Consider the following 26,635-nt stretch of genomic DNA (forward strand, 5'->3'; position numbering starts at 1 on the left):
TAAGGGATAAAGAAATATTTTATATTTAAATTTAATAAATTTTTACAATTTAATCTTTGGAATTTTTTACTTATATTAGTAGTCTTTGCACTAGATAAATTTTTTATTTTTATTTTGACCCATGTAATGATATGATATTTTGATATTGTGCCACCATGTGTTTACCTAAAAATTATAATTTTTAACTAAAATTTAAATGATAATATGGTGCAATCTCAAAGTGTCATGTTATCATATGAATTAAAATTGAAAATTGAAATATTTAAGGACTAAGTTAAAAAAATTGTAATATTAGAGAATATATATATATATATATATTTTAGTTACTTAAACAGCTTTTAGAATTTTGGGAGAAAAAAGCTTTTAATATCCTTCTTTATTTTTCTTTTAAATTATCGTTAGGAAGTTAAAAAGAAGTTTAAACAGGTGTCAAATAAAAGCAGCAAGTACAAAATATTGGTAACCTCAAGTCTCAACATAGCTATTGTAATCAGAGAGAGAGAGAGAGGTCTTATTTATTTGAAGCTCAGGTGCTGCTGGTCAAAAAGAAAACCCAACCCTACGGCCGCACTCTATAAAACCCTGAAACCCCTCTTCCGCTTTACAAATATAGCTTTACGAAAATTTTACATCCCAGTCTGCAAATACAAGAAATTAGAAACACCCTAATCCCGCCAACTTTTTTTTTTTTTGGTTTCTCCGGAATCCAAGAGGGAAAAAAGGAAAAGGGTGTGTGTATTTTGTGTTTTAAATTCAATTGGTTATGGAGGCGGTGGGCATGGAGTCGCACGTGCCAAGCAACCCAAAGGGTGAGTCATGGACGGAGGAGAAGCATGTGCACTTCCTTAACTCCATGGAAGCTTGGTTCGTCCGTACAATGCTTGAGAACAACGATCGCTACACTCTCCGTCTCGATCGTCACCTCCCCGACACCTGCGAGTCGACTCTGGATTCCAAACACAATGTTCATAAAAGAAACAAGTACGTCACTTCAGGTATTTCCTTTGGGATTTCAGGTTTTTCTCTACTTGTTTAAACCATTAGGCCTTGTTTGTTTGAAACCTGGAAGATTTTATTATTTTTTTTTGGGGGCATACAGGAAAGGGTGACGCGTAGAAAGGTGTGAAATATTGACTGGTAAATTTGTTTTATTTTAGTCGTTTAAAATGCGTTTTTATTTGGAAAAGAACGATTACTAAAAAATAGCAATTTAATCCATTCAATTTTAAAATAAATAATTTAATTATAATGTTAATATCTATAATTGTACATAATTTTAATTGTTATAATAATAAATTTAATTATAAAAGTTTATATATTTTACCGATTTAATTTTAATAGCAAATGTATCTTGTAATATTTGTATAAATATTAAAGTTAAATTTATTTTAGAATTAAGTTTAAGATGATGAAATTTAAAATATTAAATGTTAAATTTTTATTACACAAATAAAAATTATATAAAATTATTTTAAGCATTACTCTCCTTATTAATTATGCTTACTAGTTCATTTTCTCAAAATTGAAAAACTATATTTAAAATTATTTTAAAAGGGATTAATTTGCTAAAGTTTCTACAAAAAAAAAAAAAAGCGTTTTTGACCAGCTTTTGCTTTTAGAAAATATAAAATGCCTGTAGATATTTGTAGCAGACTTCTTAGCTTTACTTTTTTAATTATTCTTTGTGTTGTCCCAACAGTAGATTTTATCGGCACAAAACGAAGCAAAACGAAGGGCAGGCCTGATAAAAGATCAAGGAGACCATCTCAACCGCATCATTCTTTCCAAGATCAGGTTGGTCACCGCCATATTAAACTAACTGGACTTCTTTGGTGAATAACTAGACAAACCAACATTCTAAATGTATAAAAATAAAACTAATTTATGGGGACTAGTTTAGTCCATCATTATTAAACCTAGGTGCTATATGACCCAGTTAGCTTGCGAGTTCCAATCTTTACAACTTAACTGTCTTTTTTAACTGTTTCTTGACATTGATAAATATTTAGTGTTCCCAAATAAATAAAAACTTCCATTCTCTTTTATTGCCTCTAAATGGATTGCATGTGCGGGGTTTAATTACTTAGATATTTTCTTTGACTAGTAGCCAAAGTCCTCATACTCAAATATATATGGGTGTCTCTTCAGGTAGTTCCACAGCTCCAAAAACAGAAGACAAGATAAAGATGAGGAACACCCTCCCAATTTTCCACCTCCATCCATGCCATAACCACAGTTATTTATGTACGATTAAAACTGATAAAAGCAGAATATCATCAAAGTGATCTGTGACTGTGTATTATTTATGTACGATTAAAAATGGGTGAATTTGTGCCCTTGCTAAGTGGCTATATTTTTTTTTCCCTTATTCAGCCGCACAACATTTACTTTCTGTTTCCAGGATTATGAAAATGCTCTGTGCTTCTTGCACCCTTCAGTTCATTCATTTCGGTTTAGCTGATTCATGGAAGATATTTTCACAACATTTTGATTCTTCAGCAAGATCTTTTTTCTTTATTCTTTTTCGCTCTACTATTCCCTTTTATAAGATTCTTTATATACAATGTTATTATAATATAATATCTTGAAAATGATGGCAGCATGGTTGATGATATAGGATATGGGGATGGGACAAAGAAAGCTAAGATTTTGATCTCTGCGTTATTCTATCGATGGTGTTGGTTGCTTAATCTTTTTCACGAACTAATATGGCACCTTGCTAGTTTACACATATTAGATTACTGAGTGAGAAAAATTGTACAACACTGATTTCTGAATAAAAAAAAAAATTACATGAAAACTAGACATGAGATTTTGATTGAAATGATAATATTTAAAAATTAAAATCAATTGAAATGATAATATTTAAAAATTAAAATCTTTATTATCTCATATTTAAATTTTCCTATGATTTTTTTTTCTATTTATTATGAAAAGATCACACATTCAGAGTTTTCTAAAATAAATGTCTTTTAATTTTTTTCTAATCGAATTAATGTTTAATTGACTCGTAACAATAATAGAATCGTGTTATTTTATGTTATATAATAGTATAAATAATAAAAGCCTACTATATCATAATTTTTAAACAAGATCTTTGATATTCGTTTATATTCATATTAAATTTCAACTATTTCAAAATTAAATTAAGAAAAGAAAAACAAAAGACAAAATCTCGTTGAAGATTTTAATTATCAAGTTAACAAAAAAGTTAAAAAAGTATAACCTGTTGGAAAGATAATTTTTCGAACAGTTTTACTATACATTCGAAAGGCATGTCAAAACTTTTAACTTAAAAAAAACTTTTCAATGCTATAAATTTTAGTAAACGTTTCTTTCTTTCTTGGAACGTACCGTAAAACTTTTGTAGTTATTCATGAAAGTGATTGGTTAGCATAGAAGTGATATTCAACGTCACTGATGATGATTTGGGAAAAATTATAAATCCTATGCGTATGCAGTAAAGGAAATTTGTTAGAGAGTTGCTCTTATTATGTAAACTCAAACCAACGACATCAAAATTATTGTTTTTTCACTACATTTTCAGTCTAAAAGTTGATCCAATACCTAGACCGATATTTTGATTTATTATTCTCATTTGCACCCTTTTGTATATTATTTATTTTTTCAAAAAAATAAAAGTGGTCTATTATTATCATTTCATATGAGTTTCTTTGTTTCTTTTTTTTCTCCCTTAAAATATTCTTTAGTGTGATATAGCTAGATTGGAAATATCATGTCATTGTACAGAATCATGCAGTTGCCGGTGTAGATTAGGTTTCAAACTGTCCATAAGCAAAAATTTTAGCTACCACTCAATTCATGCTTGCCCTTCATTATTGGCATCATTGCTATTCTCATTATGATTTTTATCCTTCACTTGCTGAAATGCACAAGTGTTCATGGATTAATCAAAATAAGTTAACAAAAAGAAATGTTTGTCAACTGAATTGAATCGGATTTAAATTGAGTTAATGTTTTATGTTTATTTAAAGTTAGTATAATTTAAACTTAAAATTTCATCTAAATCCATTTATATATGTGAATATTTAATCTAAACTCATTCAGATACAATATATTAAATTTTTAAAATATTTATATTATTTTTAATTTAATATTTAATAATTTTATAAAATGTTCATTTAAGTAACTAAATATTTTTAATGTTTAATTATAATATTACATATTACTATAGATTTGATTTTTATTTATTATAAATTACATAATATATAAAAATAATATAATATAATATATTATAAGCTTAGAAAAGGGAATATGTCAAGCTATGTTCGAGCCTTGAATGTTCGAGTCGAAGCTCAGCCTATATTTTAAACATGCTAATATTTTAGCCTAAATCGTCTAAAATTTTGAGTGGACCTTTAAGTTTGAAAAAATAACTTGAGTCGTGAACCTCAGTCTTGGATTATCAATCCATTTGTGGAATGACCTTGGCTATTATTTGATATGAAAACTCAATTTTCTTTAGAATTATTGCATTTGAGCTTTTGGAATGTGATAACTTAGTCTACTAAATTATTTTTAGAGTTTTGAGCCAAATCGAGTAAAAAACAAGTTGAGGGGTAAACTAAAAAAATTTACTCTTAAGTGCATTTTTGTCATTTGATAGATATTCGTGTTAATATATTAATGTTTATAGGTGTATGTGGTGATGGAATGATTTTTGAAGCATTTTAAACAAATTTTTACATTAAAAATAAATATTAACCACACGTGTTTGACTTTTTACCATTAATATTGTATTTTCAAATGTTAAAATACGGGAAAGAACCCCCATTTCTCATACCATACCAGCCGACTATACTTAGAAAGGAGAAGAAGCACTTCATTTCTTTCCTTTGCCATTTTCACCTTTTCCTCTTTAAACTTTCATCATTTTTCTTCATTTTAATAAAATCACTTAATAGAAACCATATTTAAGTCGCTACTCATCATCGTCATTTTAATTACACACTCATTTAGGGTTTGCTAGTTAGTGTAAGAACATAATTCTAGTAAGAGAAAGTGTGGGCAAGGTAAGAACTCTTATGTAACGTCCAAGATTTTTCGATTTTCCATATGGGACTATTTCAATAAATTTATCTGTATATTTGATGGGAAATTCATTTTTTTTATAGATTTAATTTTTTTAAGACAATTGAAAATTTTATTTGTATTGTAGCATCTCATACCCAACCCGATCATCGGGTTCGAGCTATAAGATGTCACATTTGTTTACGGAGCAACTACGATAAATTACATTCATTTTATACCATTAAACATTTCAATTATGTGTAATCTAAACATATAATACAATATACAATCATTTCGAGTCTTATATGAGCTTAAAAAAGCTCTATTGCTAACCCAAGTTCGAATTAGGACAAAATTATAATGTTCTCAAAATTTCGGGGTGACGTCACGACTTCTGAGGTTCCTCATCGCAACACAACATATAGACTAGGCTCGTCGCAAGGGTCCAACGTCGCGACGTGACTATCTGTTTCTAAATGGCCCAAATAGGTACCCACTCAAAATGGCCTAACTAATCGACCAAGGTCATTTTCAACCTTTTAAATATAAAAAAACACATTTTCAATGCTTCATATATTACCTTAATTGTTTCATCCCAACCAATTCATCAAATTTCCTATTCAATTCAAAAACTAACCTTAACATACAATTCCATTTCAATCATTACCATTCAACATATAAGTTAGTTTCATGACACAAACCATTCAAAACCATTTGACATACGTACATGCTCAAGTAGACCAGAACATAACAACATTTTATGCATTTCAAACTTTGTGACATACTTATATACATAATCCAACCAAATGACCATTTCCAAGATACTAATTCTAACTTCAAATGTTCGTAAAATCACATATTATACTAAAAACTGACTTAACCTAGGTACATGCCATATACTAAATAAAACAGGATTATACAAAATTTACTAGGTCGAGGATCGCTATTTGGATGCTGGATCACGTCTTGAAACTTTGAGATTTACCTATACTTGCACACGGAGAAAACAAACCGTACGCTGAGTGATAAAGCTCAATGGTACTTCCATGGTTCAAGTCAATTAAGAAATTACAACATCATACACATACATACATATAACATCCTATATGAAGATCTATTAATCAACCAAAACATTTATCATTCATGTATCAAAATCGAGATTATATGCCATATCAATTAACCAATTTCATAAACCTTCATCATTTCAATTAACTATAGTCTTGGGTTAGTTTGGTGAGGGCGAGAGATAAACTAGACTAATTTGTCTAACTTGGTCAAGTGGAGACTGAGAGGTAAAATTGAGCAAAATTAAGAGTTAAGCGATTTAGATCCCTAATCCAAAGATTGATTAGCAGCACGAAAGTGAACCAACCTTTGTTTGTTATCCAATTTGTTAATTGTGTAATTTTAACTATTTTACAGTTTAGTCCTTTTTAACTTTCAATAGTTAATTAGCTTAATTAATCTTGATAATGAATTGTCGTACTATGAAATTTAGTGAGTTTAACTAGCCTCTTTAATTGCATGATTGTCGCTTAGAAATCACCTAGTCTCGAAACTTTCTTGGGTTCAATCCTTAGAATACTCTAAGTGTTTCATTGTACACTTATAAATATTACAACAGGCCTGTCATACTTTTAGTAAACCACGATATTTGTTTTTTTTTAGGGTTGATTCTTAGCCTCGATACACGTACACCAGGGCGCGATCAAGTTCTTGGCGCAGTTGCCGGGGAGTTCATGTATGACGAAGTAAATTTTTTTGGTGATTAATGTATGTTTTTAGGGAGATAATTAGCCAAAACTAGGTTTATAGATATGGCATTTTTCCTTTCTCATATTGAAATGTTTATTTCCTTAATTGGATAAACTATTATGATTCATTTATTTGATTTTTTCTTTTATTCATTATAAAAACTTGAGGTTTCTTGGGGCGAGGGCACCTCTAATTTGTTCAATGAATGACATTTTTGCTTGACATGATGTGGTATAACTAGAGTTGGTTATTGCCTGGTATCACTACACCTTATATTAATGTCTTGCATTTTGAGCTTAATCCATCTTTGATATCTTGTGTTATTTCCAATCTCCGTTTTAATGAAGATGAAAGGGAAGATCCAGTGAGTTTTCTCCATGAGTTCGAACACACATATGTAGTGTGACACTGTAACAACCCCTTTTTCAGTAGTGTCATAAACAATGGTTTCGGAACCACAATCTGATGTGTGAGTTAGAAAATATTATTTATTTAATATCTATTAAGTTATATGAGAGTCGTATTAAAATTTGATTAGGTAATTTTGGCATTTAATTAGTTAATTAAGAAAAAAGACTAAATCATAAAAGACGTAAAACGTGATCTTTATTGAATTCCATTAACTAAAAAGCATGATTAATGTAACAACCCATTTTTAGTGAAATCGAACAATGGTTTCGGGACCACAAATCCGAGCCTAAAAGAAAATTTATTTTAATATTATTGCATGGTTTGCATTGTGATAGGAATGTCATATGAAAATTTTGATAAGAAAATTTTATCGATTATGTGCTTAATTATGGAAAGGACCAAATTGCATAGAATGCAAAAGTTGAATTCTATTAGCTAGAAGGATTAAATAGCTATGGAATTCAAAATTTGAGGTCCTTATATGGTAATTAGACCATTAAAGAAAAGTTAGTAGATATTTTTGATAAATCATCTATGGAAAATTAGAAAAAAAGCAAGGACTAAATTGAAAAATGGAAAAATTAATGGATGATAAATAATTAAGTAGAATAATATCATTTTATATCATCTTCATCCCCAAAAATTCCATGAAAACCCTAGGAAAGAGAAAGGAAACTAATCAAGCTTAATTGGTAAGTATTCTTGTCACGTTTTCAGTAATTTTTATATTTTTAAGATAGAGATAGTTTAATCTATCTATTTTGGGAATTAATTTGAAAGGAAATCAAAGTATAGAAGTTATTCCATGGATGAATATGCTGAAATTTTAAAATTTATGGTAGAAAATGAAAGGTTGTTGATAGATAAACAACTTTTACAAAGTGAATTTTGATAAAAATATGGTTTAGGGATTAAATTGTAAAGATGTAAAAGTTATGGAAAAAATTCTAAATTTTGTGAAATACATGTGCTGTAAATGTTATATGGAATTTTTGTTTAGGCTTGGAATAATGATTAAATTGCATGAATTTCATTTTTTGAGCCTAAGGAATAAATTGGAATTTATGAAATGTTTAGAGGCACAATGGTAATTTTACCTAAGGTGTAAAATGAATCCATTTGAGTATGAAATGGATTAAATTTATAATTAAATTCATTTATATAGATTCGGATAACTCAAATTCGAAGCTAGATCGAGGAAAAGAAAAAGTCTCGAATTAGTAGATTTTGTATACAAACAAGTATCGAGGTAAGTTCGTGTAACTAAATTGTGTACATTTATATGTTTGAATTAAATGTTGTACATGTGAATTGTATAATTGTCATGAATGTGAAATTGAGTGAATATTCGATAATGCTTGATAAATGTCAAATCCCGTTTGAAAGTCGATGGATACAGGATTTCCTGTATTGATTGTAGTCCAGCATATGTTGCGGACACATCATAGCTCGAAAGAGCATCCTGTTATATGGTTTAGCGAGCTTCCCGTTATAGCTCTTTGGAGTGTCCTGATAGGTTGTGATCCTACATTTTTTGTGGACACACCTTAGCTCTTATGAGCATCCCGATTAAAGGCTCTTCGTGAGCTTACTGCTAAATTGGCTCTTTGTAAGCTTCCCGATAGTGCTCGCTTGAACTTCCTGATATTGGCTATTTGGAGCTTCACGACAAGGTTCTTTGTGAACTTCCTGATTATGGCTCTTATGAGCTTCCCATTATATAGCTCGGATAAGCTTCCTGATAGGCTCTTTATGATCTTTCCAAAATGGCTCTGTGTGAGCTTCCTGTTACAAAGCTCGAGAGTGTGCTTGCTGATCATGTGCCTTAATTGGGTACTTCCGGATATGAATTGATGAATTATAGTAGTGTACACTGAAGTGTATTTTATGAGTGTATCCATCGATATTTCACATAAATTCAACGGGTAAATTTCTGATATGATTAAATTAAACTTAAAATGATTTTTTTTTATCAAAATGCACATGTAATATGGAATATGCATATGAAAGTTATTACATGATGAGTGTAACACCCCTAACCCGTATCCATCATCGGACTAGAGATTAGAGGCATTACCGAACATAACATATTCGCACAGATCTTATTCGCATATAAAAAGCATAAGACTAATTGAATATTAGATATTAAACATTAAATGTACATTATTAGTCATACTGCAAATACGAATCATAACTCAAAACTGTCTGAATCCCTATCAATCATATAATTATGTTTGCACATTAATAAGCATACCTCAAAGTCATACATAACATGTTTGGATATATAAATATATACACAAATCATATGCTCATTATTAAAATAATATTTGAATACTTAATAAATAATAAAACATTTTAACTTCATAATTATACACATACATTTAAAAGACCAAACAAATCATATCACAAAACTTTATGTCCAATATCATATGCGGCATTGGTCATGGTCATACATTTACATATAATTCATTTAAACAAATATGATTTAAGACTAATCTTTCCTCTTTTCTAATCACAAAACTATGCCTATATGACCATATTAATTTAAACCATTTTGAGAACAAATAACAACTAATAGTACACTCAATTCACATGCCAATTTACCATACCTAAATTACAAATGTATAACCAAAACACCAACCAAATTTTAACTATAATTCTCATCCAACATTAGCCATTAACTATGTACCAAAGTAACCATTAGCTTATCCATTAATTCACATCCATTTTACTATTGTACCAATCACCATTTTTTATCATAATTAATAAGTTCATAATATACTTAGCTTACTTGTAACACCCCAAACCCGGCCCAGACGTTACGACCGAATCCGGCGTGTCACATTGAAGTGTTTTTCGAAAACCATGTTTTCATTGAAAACCCTTCTTGATGTTTAGAAACTTTCATCGTTTAAACTTGAATAAAACCTTAGCCTTATTTTTTCCAAACGTGATTCATTGTAATAATCAAAACATTGTTAACAACCTTGTAAAATCTTATGGGAAACTTTGAAAACTTGTAAACCTTTGTAGTGGCGTAATCATGTTATTTTAAAAAAAAGTTAAGTATCAAACCTTCTTTGTCATGGCTTAAAGTGAATGGATACTACGCACTAGGTAGGATTCAAGAAAGGAGGAGGTGAGTCAATTAGACTGCTTAAGTACCTAGCTCTTCCATAATCCAATCCTAGACATGCACACATCCATTGCCACACTTTAAGCCTATTACTTGTCCACGAACAATAAATTAAGTTTAAGTCTATTTAAAATATTTCTTTCCTTTGAAAACATTTACGTTGCGGAAGCTTTGCTCGGAAATCGTGATATTTTGAAAGTAAGTAATTTTATAAAACGTGCTTTAGAGCTAACCAATTTAATAACCCAAAATATTAAAAATAATAAAAAGAGCAGCCTTATTACAACTTAAACCAGAATAAAAATGATCAAAATAATAAATGCGAAACTTATTTTAAAGAAAACAGAAACTTAATCTTTGTGGCCACTCTGAATCTCGCCCAGCTCCAAGTCCATCGATCTAAGGCTCACCTGCAAAAATGGGAAAAAGGGGGGTGAGTTTGGAAAACTCAGTGTGTAAAGTATCCCAACCAGAGCCCAAATCAGTTCAAGCTTTACTGGGCCTAAGCCCTATTCAGAAATCAGTGTTAACTAGGCCTTAGCCCATATCAAGATTAATCTGGGCCATAGCCCTTACGATAACAGTATACTGGGCCTAGCCCATATCGATATCAATCTGGTCGTAGCCCTATTACAAGTCGAGATATATTGGGCCTTGCCCATATTAACACGATTGGGCCCATTTTAATACTGATTGGCCCATAATAAAAGCAGTCTCATATGATTAATGCATGATAACCCCATCCAACCTCGCACTTCCTCCGTCCATCCCTACACTTCCTATGGGAATAAATCACCCACGCCATCCCTACACTTACAGTGTTAGCACCGATTGCGGCACTAACTATAATCTGCAGCAAAGCTGCTTATATCAGAATATGTGGCACAGCCACCAGAACGGGTTCTTCCTCCATAACAAAACCCAACCCCATGCAATGATATACATGTCATGGCATATAACAAATGTAATCGAATATCATGTATTTTAGTCAAAATTAACCCTAGGGGTATAATGGTCATTTAGCACCTAGGGTAAAACGATAATTTTCATACTTAGGGTAGTTTAATAAAATTTACTATTCTAGAGTTTACATACATATTCTAACCATTAACACATTAATGTAAACACTTACAGAAGCGTTTTTACGAATTGGGCCGTTGGCCCACTAACCTGCTTTCGCCCATTAAGCCCAAATATACCGAAGTGCGAAATTACGCACTCTGCAATCATACTGCTTGCGATTATCAAAATTAACAACCAAACCACCTCACAAGCGCCAGACGTCATAAGTTCATAAATGCTGCTTTTCGACTTTTGCCGATCTAGTCTATGAGTGGGTGTCGTTTACACACGATTTGCGACGGCGCTTACGAGATCCCTTCGATGTCCTACAATTTATTAGCACAGTTCTTATTTACAAACCATAATCACTAAACCCCAAAACTTACTTATCCATGATCGAACCATATCCCTAAAAACCTTTGAAACCTTACCTTTTTGCCAAAATCGATAGCTAGCTCCGAATCTGATTGCTCTAATGAACCACGCCTTTAATTCAACGCTTAAGAAGACTCTAGTCACCGAAAGAAAACATCAGTTAAAGACCCTTAGAGCCATATGCCCAAATCGACAGCCTCCCTAGATTTTAGGGACTTCGGCTTTTTTCGAAGTTGTAAAATAAGACTAGATCTGAAGTGATGAGCACTTACCACTTATTCCTCTTTGATTTCTACGCAGATTTGATGCAGATTTATCCTCTAAACGATGGTAGAACTCGATTCTAAAAGATCTGAAGTTTCGGCTAAAAGTCCCTAAATCTATGGTATTTCGGCTTTTTAGGTGATGGAGAAGATGATGGTTTGAGGCTATAACCTTGGAGTAACATTGCCGACAGATATTAAGGGTTTAGAGAAGATGAATGTTGATCACAAGGAACAAAAATCTTGAAGGATTTGGCTTTGGAGAAATCGGCACAAGTAGTGAGTTTTCGATTTCGACCTTTTAATGGCGATTGGTGATGAAGGTTTAATGGAAGATGGGATCGACAAAGAAGGTGAATAAGATGGTCGAAGGTTTCAACTAGAAGGAGAAGCATAAAGGAAGAGAAAACATGGAGGAAAAGAGAAGAAGAAAATTCGCACAATGAGAAATAGACTTGTGTTTTCGGCTTTTGTGAGAATTCGAAAAGATGAAAGAAAGCTTTCAGTGGCTAACCCTAATTCTCCAAGATAGAAAAGAAAAGAACCTAACCTAATATTAAATTAGAGCAATCGGCCCATCTCTCTAAGGCCCTTGTCGAAATTTACTTATGTGATCACATGCCTAGTACATGCCTAAAAATTAAAAAGAAAAACAATATGCCTACCTTACAACTTGAACCTGGACCTCCAATTCCTTCCCAGCGCCACTTTTTAGGAACTTAGTGGCGTCACCTTGCCACTTACCAAGGCCTTATTTGTGTCATAACTTACGCAGTTCTTCTTAAAAGCCCACTTAACCAAATCTCCTATTCACTTAAAAATCCCACCTTGATATTTTACCGTGTTTAGCTTAGTCTTGGGCCTTCTAAAGGTCTACTAACACATTTAAACATAATTCCAATATTTAGAACATGAAAATTTCAAGATTTACTAAAAACACAAAACCCAAAAAAAATCCAAAAATCGTATGTTACAACTAATATTTTTTTCCTTTCCAATAATAATAATTTTATAAATATATCTAATAATAAAATTTCAAATATCAATAATACAAGAAATAATAATAATTTTCATAAAATTTTCAAACATACATACAGTAATATTTTTCTAATAATAATAATTTTATCTCATAATACTAATTAAAATTTCATAAAAATTTAAAATATCCGTAATAATAAATACAGTAAAAATTTCCTAGTAGTAAAAATTCTTTCTTAAACGATAATAATTAAAACTTCTTAATTATTCAGGTTTTCTTCTATCCGAATCCCAGACTCAAAGCCCAACTCTTCTAGGCCCAATTTTTGGGGCGTTACATTACTAGTATACTATTTTAACATACACGACATATAAGACATATACATTTATACATATATGATACTCATAAAAGGGACTTTAAAACTAAAATAAATATACATCTTTTATTATTTCAACTTTATGCATATAAGACCAAATCTATGAGCTATTTTCGAACTCCTATACTCAAACAATTCATGCCAAAAACTAAATTTTCATGCCTGTCAACTTGAACCTAAAACCATAGCCGAATATTCACGTACATATTATCTATCATTTCCATCACATAAATCATGCCGTAAAACACTTTTAAAACAACTTACCATCATAGCCAAATATACATTTAATGAACATTACTCCTTTACCAAATCAATTAATAACTATCACAAATACAAAACACATTAATATGTCAAACTCATTACCTCACCTATTTAGTCAAGCTGAATAATACAATCATTCACACTTAATCTATCCCATTATCTAACTTTTCTCTAAAATGAACTAACCATAATACCAATTGTATATTATACCTAGCATTTCACATTGCCAAATCACAAAACCAAACACCACAAGCATATTCACCATAAAACATATCTCCAAAATGAGTTGAAAACACAACCAAATAAACACAAACATTGGCATTATGCTCAAGCCATTTTCACATGGCTAAATATATATAAATACTTCAAGTTCAAACATACTATCTAGTCTATACATGCCATAAGTTCAAAGTTCAAACTTATAAAATACCGAAAAGCGATCGATAGTGTGACAGATTTCCTTGACGATCCTCGAGCTTGTAACTGGCTTCCAAAATCTATAAAACATTAAACAAACACATACTGTAAGCTTGAATAGCTTAGTAAGTCATAAGCAAATAATTCATCAAATAAACATTAGCATTGAAATCTACTAGGCTGAATATGAACAATCTCAAAAACATATATAATTCACTCTTGTATGAAACGTATTTCATATCTTCATTACAAGTACTTCACTTAACTTACTTTCATAATCAATTAACTTCATACGTACCTGAACCATTTAGCTCGTTTTCATATTCGATCTTAACTCGATATTTCCTGTTGAACTATTCAGAATTAATAAGGATACTCGAATAGTCGAAAAGCTCATACAACACCAACGTCCTAGACGTGGTCTTACATATAATCACATATCGATGCCACTGTCCCAAACAGGGTCTTACACGAACTCATATACGATGCCAATGTGTGACAGCCCTAAAGTGACCCTAGTCGGAAAGCGGTTTCGGGACCGCTAAACCGAGTTACCAAAGTATTTGAATATGATATTTATTGTCTAAAGTATGTGAATAAGAATGTGTGAAAGTTTTAGGCGTCGATTTAGTCGATTGCATGTGAATTTAGTTAATAGGACTTATGTGTGACACTTTTGAAAGGTGACAGGTTAATCTATAAGGACCTATTAAAGCATGTAGTGAAAACAATGGTTTTGCATGTCAAATACTCCTTTTTATACATGGTGGCCGGCCATGATGGAGCATATATTAGAATATGTGGTAAATCTCCATGAAATGGCCATTATTTTATGCAAAAGAAAGGAAATAAAATAAAAGAAATACTAAGTATAATAAAAGAAAAAGAAGAATGAAAGTGGGATGAAAAAAAAAGAGGAAATCGGTTCTCCTTGGCCGAATAGAAAAGAGGAAGAAGGAGATCAAGCAATTTGTCATCTTAGGCAAAATTAAGGTAAGAAAGTTTATGCTAGTTCTTGAAATTTTAGTGGATATTGAGTGAGATATCAAGTTATTTTTGGTAACCCATGTTGAAATTTTGATTTTGGATTGAGTAAGGTTTTCGGCTATGGAGATTAATAAGGGTGATGGTTATGTTTCATGCTAAATCTAGATGAACAATAGTAGTTGCTTACACCTTGATATTTATGAGTTCCTTTCTGGTTCTACCTTAGATCCATGGAGTATATTTTTATTTATTTGGTGTTGATGGAGGTTTGACCATGGGTAGAAAAAACTATAGATTTTGAGATTTATGTTAGAAGCTAATGAGTGAGAGTTGGATGAATATTATGAGGTTAAAATTCATGGGATTATAAGCTTGTAAGCTTGAGGATGAAATTTATGCTTTGTGAGGGTAAATGGTTTAAAAGGAGCATTCGGCCATGATGTAAGAATATGATGAAGTGATATTAAATGCTTTGAATATTGAGTATGTATCGTTATAAGTTGAATTTAAGGTTTGTTAAGTTGTCCTTGTCATTGCCGAATGTGTGTATAGATAAAGAAAACTTGTTAAAGTGCTTAGTTAAGTGATATTAGGTTAATGATAGGTGTATCCGGTCATAAAGGTGGCCATATGACCTATCAAATTCCTTGTCATATTCGGCCATAAGCTAGCATAATGAGACTTTAATAAGTTGAATTTGTTTGAATTAGCTCAAGAGCTTAGAGGACCAAAGTTGGATAAGGGAAGGGAAAAAGTGATCGAATAGCCACCGAAATCGTTCGACCACATCTGAGGTAAGTTTTAAGCGATTAATCGTTGAGTAAATTCAATCATAATTGGACATAATGAGTTGATTTAATAAGATATGATGTGGCCATGATATGTCTTAAACCCAAATGGTAAGTTCATAAGTGTTTGGACTTGGAAATTTAAGAGTAAATTGTAATAATTTGCTTGGACAGCAGCAGTAATGTGATTTTAGAAAATCACTATAAATTGTTGGTGTGGAATTATAGGCTGAATAAAATATGTAATCAAAGCTTAGTTGGTCTAGTTTCTTATAAAAGAGACCGTGGAAGCAAAGAAATTTCCTATAAAGAGATATTTAAAGTTGTGCGGGACAGTGTCGGAATGACTCCGAAATCCCCTATTCTGTTTTTGGAAAATCATTATAATTTGTAAAAAAATGGTTATAAGATAATATTTATATGCTTAGACTCCTTAATGAGTCTAGTTTCAAATGGAATCAAATAGAACACATTATGAATTCTGTACAATGAAAAATTTGATTCGTAGTGAAGAGTGGTCAGATTAGTCAAACAGTGAAACAAGGGAAACTTTAAGAAAAATCTGGTATTGATTGGCCAAACCTCAAATTCTGAAAATTTTATGGGTGGAAGATATATGAGTCTATATTTAGGGAGAATTAACGGCAATTGATTTTGAGTTTTGTAGCTCCAGTTATAAATAATTTAGTGACTATTGCTCAGGAAAACAGCTTGTGGTGAATATTTGAATTTGTTGCAAACATTGATCAAACTAATTGAGTTGCTTATAAGCTATGGCTGAAATTGATGTACAAGATAAATAAATATATGTGTGATATGTATATGCGGTAAAGCCGAATGGCTAATATGAAATATATGTGTGATATGTATATGTGGTAAAGCCGAGCGGCTAATGTGAAATATATGTGTGATATGTATATGTGGTAAAGCCGAAGGGCCAATGTGAAATATGTATGAGATATGTATATGTGGTAAAGCCGAATGGCCAATGTGAAATATATGTGTGATATGTATATGTGGTAAAGCCGAATGGCTAATGTGAAATAGTATAAGATATGTATATGTGGTAAAGCCGAATAGCTAATATGAAATATATGTGTGATATGTATATGTGGTAAAGCCGAATGGCTAATGTGAAATATATGTGTGATATGTATATGTGGTAAAGCCGAATGGCGAATGTGAAATATGTATGAGATATGAATGTGTGGTAAAGCCGAATGGCTAATGTGAATGTTGTAACATGTGATTAAATGTACATGAAATTTGGAAATATATTTCGGGTAAGACCCGATGACTACGTGTGGAGATTATGTCCGGGTAAGACCCGATGACTACGTGTGGAGATTTTGTCCGGGTGAGACCCGATAACTTCGTGTGGAGATTTCGTCTGAGCTAAAGGTCTCGTCGATAATCCGAGTAGAGGTTAAAGCTATAAGACTTCGTAATAAGAATTGCTTATAAATATATTCAATGCGAAAGGTTAAACAGGTATGTACTCCAAGTTTATATGCGAGCTTGATTTGAACTAAATCATAAGGTAGTTATGTGATGCATACGAGAGCAATCCATGAGACTATTCCTATGAGTATGTGACATCGGATCAGTGTGATAGGTTATGTGAAATCATACAATATATCTATGTCACATGAGCTCACTTTTATGTGAAAGTTTATCTGCCTATTGTATATGATGAGATGTGCATATTTGGTAAAAGGGATGGTATGCCCGAAGGAAGAGTGAAATAAAAATATGAACAACCATGTTATAATTTGATTGTTATCTGTTGACACTGCTTAAAACTTACTAAGCATTGAAATGCTTACTCCGTTTACTTTGTTTTCTCTGTTTTATAGATCTCATTTGGAAGCTACAGGCTCGGGGATCGTCAGCAACTAGTCACACTATCACTATCCATTGTTTGGTACTGCTATGTTTTGGAATATCTTATGGCATGTATAGAATAGACTAGTAGTGAGAGGATATTTTGGTTAATGTATAGGACTACCCTTTTTGTTGTTGGTCATGTACTCATGGATTTTGTGTAAATTTGGATAGCCATGCGAAAATGGCTTATATACGTTTTTAGCATAGTACTATAATCGTTTTGTATGTGGATCATTAAGAGGTACGGAAATGTTTGGAAACGATTAGCCATTGGAATGGTTAATCATGATCATACTTTGTGCTATGTATGCAAAAAGGGCTAATTGAATCATGGAAATTATTAAATAGGTAAAGTCTACCTCAAGAGCAGATGCTGGCAGCAGCAGTGATGTGGATGTGAAAAATCACTAAAAATATTAGGAATGGAATTAAATAGTGAATAAATTATGTAATCTAAACTTGATGAATCTAATTTCATATGGAAGAAACGAAACAGTCATATGAGTTGTATGTTAAGAGATATTTAGGTTTTCGTGAAACAGGGCCAGAACGGTTTCTGGGTTCCCTGTTCCGACTTTGGAAATTAATTATAAATTAACCAGAGATAATTAGGAGTCATGCCATGTATGTATAGATTCCTATTTGAGTCTAGTTTCTATAGAAACAAATGGTATCAGTATTGAAGCCCTGTACAGGGAGATATCCAAATCGTAATGCATGAAGGTCAGTGTAGTCGCACCCTGTAACAGGGGAGGCTTTAACTAATAAACTGTACTAATTGGCCTGACCAAAAATTCTAGAAAAAAATCTATAGATGGATATATGAGTCTAGTTTTGGGGAAAAATTACGAATCTGATTTTCGAGTTGTGGAACTCAAGTTATGATTTTTAAGGTGACAGTGACGCAGTTAGCCAGTCGTCTGGAAAATTTTTAATTAGACTGTGAGAGTAAATGAATTAAGTCGGTTAGCACCTCGTGTTCGACTCCGGCAACGGTCTCGGGTACGGGGTGTTACACAATGTCCCAGACATGGTCTTACATGTAAATCACGAATTGATGCCAACGTCCCAGACGTGGTCTTATATGAAATCACATATCAAAATCCTATGTCATGACATATGTATCCTAACTATTCCTAAGGTTCATACAGGGCTTTCGAACATCGTAACTCGATCAATTCAAGCTCGTAATTATTGCTCCCATGTTTAATTTAATTCGAGATATACATATACACAAGTAATAATTCAATTTGGCACTATTAAAATATATACAATTGAATTTAACGACATTTATTTACTTATGAACTTACCTCGTACAATAACGAACAGACCGGTTCGACTATTCAACAACTTTAGATTTCCTCCGATCCAAATTCGATTTTCTCTTTTCTTGATCTAAATTAATATAAATTAAAATTATTTAATCAAATATTCAATCAAATTCATCCAAAAACACATAAATGGGAATATTACACTTTTGCCCCTAACATTTCATATTTTTCACAATTTAGTCCATATTTCACAAAACACAAAATATTCAAAATTTGAATACACCCATGTTAGGCCGAATTTACCCCTAGCCTATATAAGCCCATATGTTTCATTTATTTCACATTTTGACCCCCTCAATTGCAAAATTTATAATTTAATCCTAAATAGACATTTTTATAAAAAATCACTTAATTAAACTTGACAATCTAACAACATATATTTATTTTTCATCATCAAACACAAAAATCATAAAGCTATCAACAATGGAAATTCATGAATACATCATCCAATTCAAAAATTCAAACATGGGCTAGCTAGTACTCAAAGCAACGATCTTAAAAACGTAAAAATTATCAAAAATTGAACAAATTACATACCTAATTTGAAGAACACAAGGGCCAAACCTTTAAAACTCTTTTCTTTCTCTTTTTCTTTGTTATATTCGACCAAAAGATGAACATTTGCATGGCTATTTTAATTTTTGTTTTATTATAACATTATTAATTAGCATTTTTACCATATTAACCTTTTAAAATTAATAACCAAACTATATATTTCATGTCTAATACCGTCCATGCATGATTTCAAGGGTGTAATTTCATCTTAAGGACTCCAGGTTATAAAAACAATAGATATGTAGCACTTCAAAAATTAGCTAGCCACTTTTACATTTTACGCGATTAAGTCCTTTTAATTAAATCGAGCACACAAACAATAAAATTTTCACACGAAATGTTCACACATATCAATTCACATATTATAAACATAAAAAATAATATTAAAATATTTTTCTGACTCAAATTTGTGGTCCTGAAACCACTATTCCAATTAGGGTCTAAACCAGGCTGTTACAACTCTCCCCCCTTAAGTATTTTCGTCCCCAAAAATCTTACCAGCGAATAGGTTTGGGTAACATTCTCTCATAGCATCCTTGGGCTCCCATGTAGCTTCTTCTACCCCGTACCGATGCCATAAGACTTTCACTAAAGAGATTTTCTTATTTCTTAATTCTTTAACCTCGCGATCTAAAATTCGGATCGGTTTTTCTTCGTATGTCATACCGGATCGAATCTCAACCTCCGACGGGGAAATCACATGCGATGGATCAGATCAATATCGTCGAAGCATTAAAACATGAAATACATTATGGATCTTTTCTAACTCAGGTGGCAACAATAGTCTGTAAGCAATCGGCCCAATACGCTCAATAATTTCATATGGCCTAATAAATCTCGGACTCAATTTGCCTTTACGACCAAATCGGAGTATTTTCTTCCACGGTGAGACTTTCAAAAACACTTTGTCCCCTATTTGAAACTCAATATCTTTCCGTTTCAAGTCTGCATACGATTACTAACAATCTGACGCTGCTTTTAGACTATCACGAATCACCTTCACTTTCTGTTCAGTTTCTTTGATCAAATCGACCCCGTGTATCTTATTCTCACTAGTTCAGTCCAATATAAAGGTGTTCGACATTTGCGACCGTACAAAACCTCATAAGGAGCGATTTTGATACTCGATTGAAAGCTGTTATTATACGCAAACTCAATCAGTGGTAAGTATCGTTCCCACGCACCTTCAAACTTAAGAATGCAACATCTCAACATATCCTCAAGTATTTGAATAATCTGCTTGGATTAACCATCCGTCTGTGGGTGAAAAATAGTGCTAAAATATAGTTTCATACCTAATGCATCTTGCAGTTTCTTCCAAAACCGTGATGTGAACCTCGAATCTTTATCTGAAACAATAGAAATAAGTACTCTATGCAATCTCACAATCTGAAAAATATACGACTCAGCAAGCTTTTCAAGCAAATAATTTGTGCAAACCGGAATGAAATGAGCAGATTTAGTCAATCTATCCACAACAACCCAGATCACATCTTTCTTGCCCAGTGACAAAGGCAAACCCGATACAAAATACATCGTGACTCTGTCCCATTTCCACTCGGGTATTATAATCGGTTGAAGTAACCCAGATGGTACCTGATGCTCTAGTTTGACTTGTTGACAGATTAAACATTTCAACACAAATTCAGAGATGTCTTGTTTCATACCATGGTGCCAGTAAAGCTGTTTCAAATTGTTATACATTTTTATGCTTCCCGGATGAACTGATAATCGACTGCTATCTTCTTCATTCAAAATCATCCAAAGCAACTCTAAGTTTCTCGGAACACATATTCTACCTTTGAATCTTAAACAATCATCAGCATCAATCTAAAATTCTGAATCAAGGTTCGAATCACATTGTGCCCGTTTTGCTAACAAATCATTATCGACTTTCCAATCTTCGTAAATCTGCTGCATAAATAATGGTCTCGCTTTCAACTCAGCTCAATTGAGCCATCTTCAGATAGAGCTATATGCACATTCATTGTACACAGAACAAACAGAGATTTTCGACTAGAGCATCAGCAACTACATTGGCCTTTCCCGGATGGTAGTCAACTACAAGCACGTAATTTTTTAACAAATCTAACCATCTTCGCTATCGTAAATTCAGATCTTTCTGAGTTATCAAGTATTTTAAGCTTTTGTGATCAGAATAAACATAACATTTCTCACTGAACAGATAGCGGCTCCAAATCTTCAACGCAAACACAATAGCTGCCAATTCCAAATCATGCGTCGGATAATTCTTTTCGTGTGGCTTTAACTATCTTAAGGCATATGCTATAACTTTGTCTTCCTGCATCAAAACACAGCCTAAACCATTCAAAGATGCATCACTAAAGATTACAAATTCTTTACCCGATTTTGGCTGAACTAGCACCGGAGCTTTAGTCAACAAAGCTTTCAACTGATCAAAACTTTTCTGGCAATTTTCTGACCACTCGAACTTAATATCTTTCTGAAGTAGTCTCGTCATCGAGGTTGCAATCATAAAGAAACCTTTTACAAACCTTCTGTAATAATCAGCAAGTCCCAAAAAGCTTCGGACTTCAGATACATTTCTCAGAGGCTTCCAATCTAATATCGCAGAAATCTTACTCGGATCAACCCAAATACCTGATGCTAATACAGCAGATAACACCCCAAACTCGGCCCAGACGTTATGGCCGAATCTGGCAATGTCACATGGAAGTGCTCTCGAAAACTAAGTCGTAGATAATCCCTTTTTTGTTATCTTATGTTATCACTAAATCAAGTTATTTCTTTTCAAACATTTTACATTTATTTACAAGTCGTTATAATTTGAGGAAGCTTTTAAAACAATTTAAGTAGCGGTGAGTGTTTTGAAAGAAAACATTTGTAACTTTTGAAAACCCATGTTTTCCTACCACTAGTGATTATGAATCATAAGCATCGAAAAACAAATCCCAAATTAAGGTAAAATCCATAAAGGCCTTATTACAGTAAAAATTACCCCAAATAATAATACTTATAATCATAATCAACTACGAAATATATGCGGTTGTGTGACCACCTTTGAGTCCCTCGTTGCACCGATCCACCTATGTCTGGGGATTACCTGCACAGTAAGACAAAAGGGGTGAGTTTACGAAAACTCAGTGTGTGATCCCCATGCACAAAAACAGATAGCATACAATAATTATAGTTAGGGCATAAACCCTTTTTTAGTAACAATGTCAGTCCAGTTTGGGCCTTAGCCCATCTCAGTACAGTACAGTAACAGTCACATATATGCAATCACAAGAACCCTACCCAACCAGCCTCTACACACCATCTCCGTCCAGCCCTACACTCCATGTGGGGATATAATCAACCCACTCAACCCTACACTCCAAGTAGTACTGAATGCGGTACTAAACAGTAATATGCAGCTGAGCTGCCAGTAAATCAGGCTCGAGGCCTTTCAGTGCACTTCCTCCAAATAATATAATCTCCAACCTAATGCAATGCAATATACATGTCATGCCAAATCATAGTATTATACATACATTTAGTACAGTTTTAACATCATGCCTCATATACAGCCATACGGATGTTTATATCATATAAGGGTATAACAGTCATTTTAGTCAATCAGGGGTCTAAATACACTTTCCAACCCAACAGTAGGTTCACAGTCGTCTTGGGCGACCCATGCAACCTTAGCAGCTTATCAGCGAATATTGGCCCAAAAGCCCATGTCATTTGCCCATGTGGGCCCATACGCCTGTGTGGCCCACAAGGCCCAAAACTGGCCTTAGCCATGTAGATCACATGGCCTAGCCCAATAATTCCACACACCCGTGGGGCCCACTCGACCCAATTCGACTCGACTCATAAATTGCACATAGCTTGCCTCATCAATCGCACGCCTGTGTTTGATCACACGGCCTACCACATGGGTAGCCGCAAGCCTGTGTGCTATCAACGGTTCACATTTCCAGCTTTTTTGCCTATTTCAGTTTGTGAGGTTGTGTTTACACACACCTGGTTACGAAAAATGTGCACACCGTTCTTGAGCACTCCAAACCTATATTCAATCATAACACACGATTAATCACTTAACAATTGGATTAAAATGACCCCTCAACAACACTTGTCTAAAAGATCGATTGCCACCTGCCTTGTTTGAACAACTAAGATCGATTGCCACCTGAGGCCTTGCACACTCAAACCGTTGTAAAAGACTGATCACTAGCTCTTCAGTGATTACCTGCATTCCAACCAAATCCTATTAACAATTATTCTCACGAATAGTTTGAAGCAAACGAATATCAAACTTACCAAAAGAGCAGAACCGTGTAAAGAAGATGGGTCAATTGAAGGCTAAAACTGAAAAGGAAAGAGACCAAGGTAACCACAATTCGGATGCTCGGCTTTTACTTGCTGGCAAACTAAACATTTCGAAAGAAAGTCAGAAATGTCTCCTTTCATACCATGCCACCAGTAAAGCTGTTTCATATCATTATACATTTTTGTACTACCTGGGTGAACAGACAATCGACTATTATGAAATTTATTCAAAATCATCTGAATCAACTCTGGACTTCAAAGAGCAAAACTCAAAGACCAGTAGTAACTAAGAAAGAAGGAGATGCACAACGAGGGAAGCAGAAGAAGGAAAAGAATCGGCAAAAGAGGGGGAAAGAACATCTGTCGTGGGAAGAGACAAGGCTAAAGGGAACAAAAGATATAGCAAAGACTAATTCAGTAAAGAGAATTAGAAGGGTGAAAATCGATAGGAAAGCAACCAAGATGATCAGTAAGAAAATAACCAAAACTGAAAGAATTGTGAGATTGAGTGGAAGAGTGTTTGGCTGAAGAAAGTAAGAAAGGGACGTTTGCTAGAGGAGTAGAAGAAAACAACGTCAGAATAGAATAAAAAAGAAAGATATTAGTATGCACCCTTAGCAATAATCGGCCTCTAAGAGAGAAAATAGTCGACAAAAATAAAAATGGGGAGAAAGTACTATCCAAAACCAAAAACTTAAGAAACAAAAGTTCAAGTTCGGCACCAACTCTCCCATTACCCTCAAACTCCCACATTTTCGTCCTCAAATCCCTCAAAGCCATCCACTTCTCTCTCAACCACCAAATTCAAAACCCATTACAACTCCTTAGTAGTTCGGTTAGACTCAAACACCCACACGGCACTGGTAAAAAAATAAAACACTCCATTGCGCATACCAAGACTCAAACTTAAGTCCACTAACATTTTGCCACTCCACTTAACCACCAAACCAACAGACCCATTCTGACATGTTAAACCCATATTTATTTATAAACCTACTAACTAGAGACAGTGGTTTATTCATTTAAAACAAAACTTTTGCACAAGCCAAGGCTTGAACCCAAGACTTCTCAGACTCTTCCCAGGATACTTAACCATTGAAGCAGACATGTATTTGTGTAACACAAATATGCGAACAAAAATATTAAGGATTTTTGGGGCGTTACACAACATGTCCCAAGAAACCAACTTCACACAACTAGAACTCACATTTACCGAACTTTGCATACAACTGTTTATCACGCAAAGTCTGTAGCACAATTCTCAAATGTTTTGCATGCTCAAATTCATTATGAGAGTAGATCAAAATGTCATCTATAAACACAACCAAAAATCGATCCAAATACTGTATGAAGATTCTATTCATTAAATCCATAAAAGTAGTAGGTGCATTAGTAAGTCTGAAGGGCATAACCAGAAACTCATAGTGTCCGTACCTCGTTTGGAAAGTAGTTTTTGGCACATCAGAGTCTTTAACTCGCAGCTGATAGTAACCCGATCTCAAGTCTATCATTGAAAACACTGTAGCCCCTTTCAATTGATCGAACAAGTTGTCAATTCTTGGAAAAGGATATTTATTCTTTATAGTCACCTTATTGAGCTGTCAGTAATTGATGGACATTCTCAAAGTTCCGTCTTTCTTTTTCACAAACAAAATTGGTGCACCCTAAGAAGAAAAACTCGGTCGCACAAAGCATCTATCAGTTAATTCTTGCAACTGAGCTTTTAACTCTTTTAATTCGGTAGGTGCCATTTGTACAGAGCTATCGAAATCGGAGTTGTCCCTGGCAGTAACTCAATGCCAAACTCTACTTCTTGAATCAGTGGCAAACCTGGTAACTCTTTAGGAAACACATCCGGATACTCACACACAACTGGTACTGATTCAATCTTATTTTCGATCACTTTAGAGTTAAGCACATAGGCAAAGTAAGCTTCACAACCTTTTCTCACATACTTTTGAGCTAACATCGTAGATATCACTACCGGTAAACCATTCAAATCACTAGACTCAATCCGAATAATCTCATCAATCTGGCAACGTAAATCCATAGTATTCCATTTGCAATACACAATAGCATCATGCAACGTTAGCCAATCCATACCCAGAATTGTATCAAACTCGTTGAATGGCAACAACATCAAATCAGCTTGAAAATATGAATCTCAAATCATCAACAGACAATTCTTGCATACTTTATCAATAAAAACACACCGGCTTAAGGGGTTTGACACTCTAATCACAAACTCAATATACTTAACAGGCAGAGTCTTACTGGATACTAAATTTTCACATACATAAGAATGAGTCGATCTGGGATCAATCAATGCAACAACACTAGTATCATAGAGAGTGAAAATACAGGTAATCATATCTGGAGACGAAGCTTCTTCACGAGCGCAGATAGCATAAGCTCTGGCAAGTGCGTAAGCCTCAGATCTAATAGCCGTGTCTTTAGTTCCCCTCTGTGCAACACCTCTAATCCGTAACCTGTAACTCAATTCAGAACATTCATTTAAAAAATTCTATCTCATTTCAGTAACCATCAATCATTCACATTCTAATATATTTAAAAACAATCATATTAAAGCTTTAATCATGCATTTAAGACTAATTTGATAACATATAAAAGTTTTGGAAACTTAGAAAATTTTCAACTTTTCAAAGGTTACATGCCCGTGTGAACAGGCCGTGTGCCTCACATGGCTTTAGACACATCTATG

General features: G+C 33.2%; 1 protein-coding gene across 2 annotated transcripts; it reads left to right on the forward strand.

The window, feature by feature from the left end:
* The first annotated feature begins 412 nt into the window (after positions 1-412).
* LOC108456171 (uncharacterized) lies at positions 413-2,485 on the forward strand. Of its 2 annotated transcripts, none has more exons than XM_017754772.2 (3): positions 413-995; positions 1,703-1,794; positions 2,149-2,485. In XM_017754772.2, exons 1-3 carry the CDS (start codon positions 764-766, stop codon positions 2,182-2,184), a joined length of 360 nt encoding a protein of 119 aa, XP_017610261.1. In that variant the 5' UTR covers positions 413-763; the 3' UTR covers positions 2,185-2,485. The 2 variants fall into 2 exon arrangements, with proteins under 2 accessions (XP_017610261.1, XP_017610260.1); XM_017754771.2 differs by having other exon boundaries at positions 419-995; positions 1,700-1,794.
* The last annotated feature ends 24,150 nt before the right edge of the window (positions 2,486-26,635 follow it).

This window comes from Gossypium arboreum, chromosome 9, assembly GCF_025698485.1.
Source record: "Gossypium arboreum isolate Shixiya-1 chromosome 9, ASM2569848v2, whole genome shotgun sequence".
Lineage (NCBI taxonomy): Eukaryota > Viridiplantae > Streptophyta > Magnoliopsida > Malvales > Malvaceae > Gossypium > Gossypium arboreum.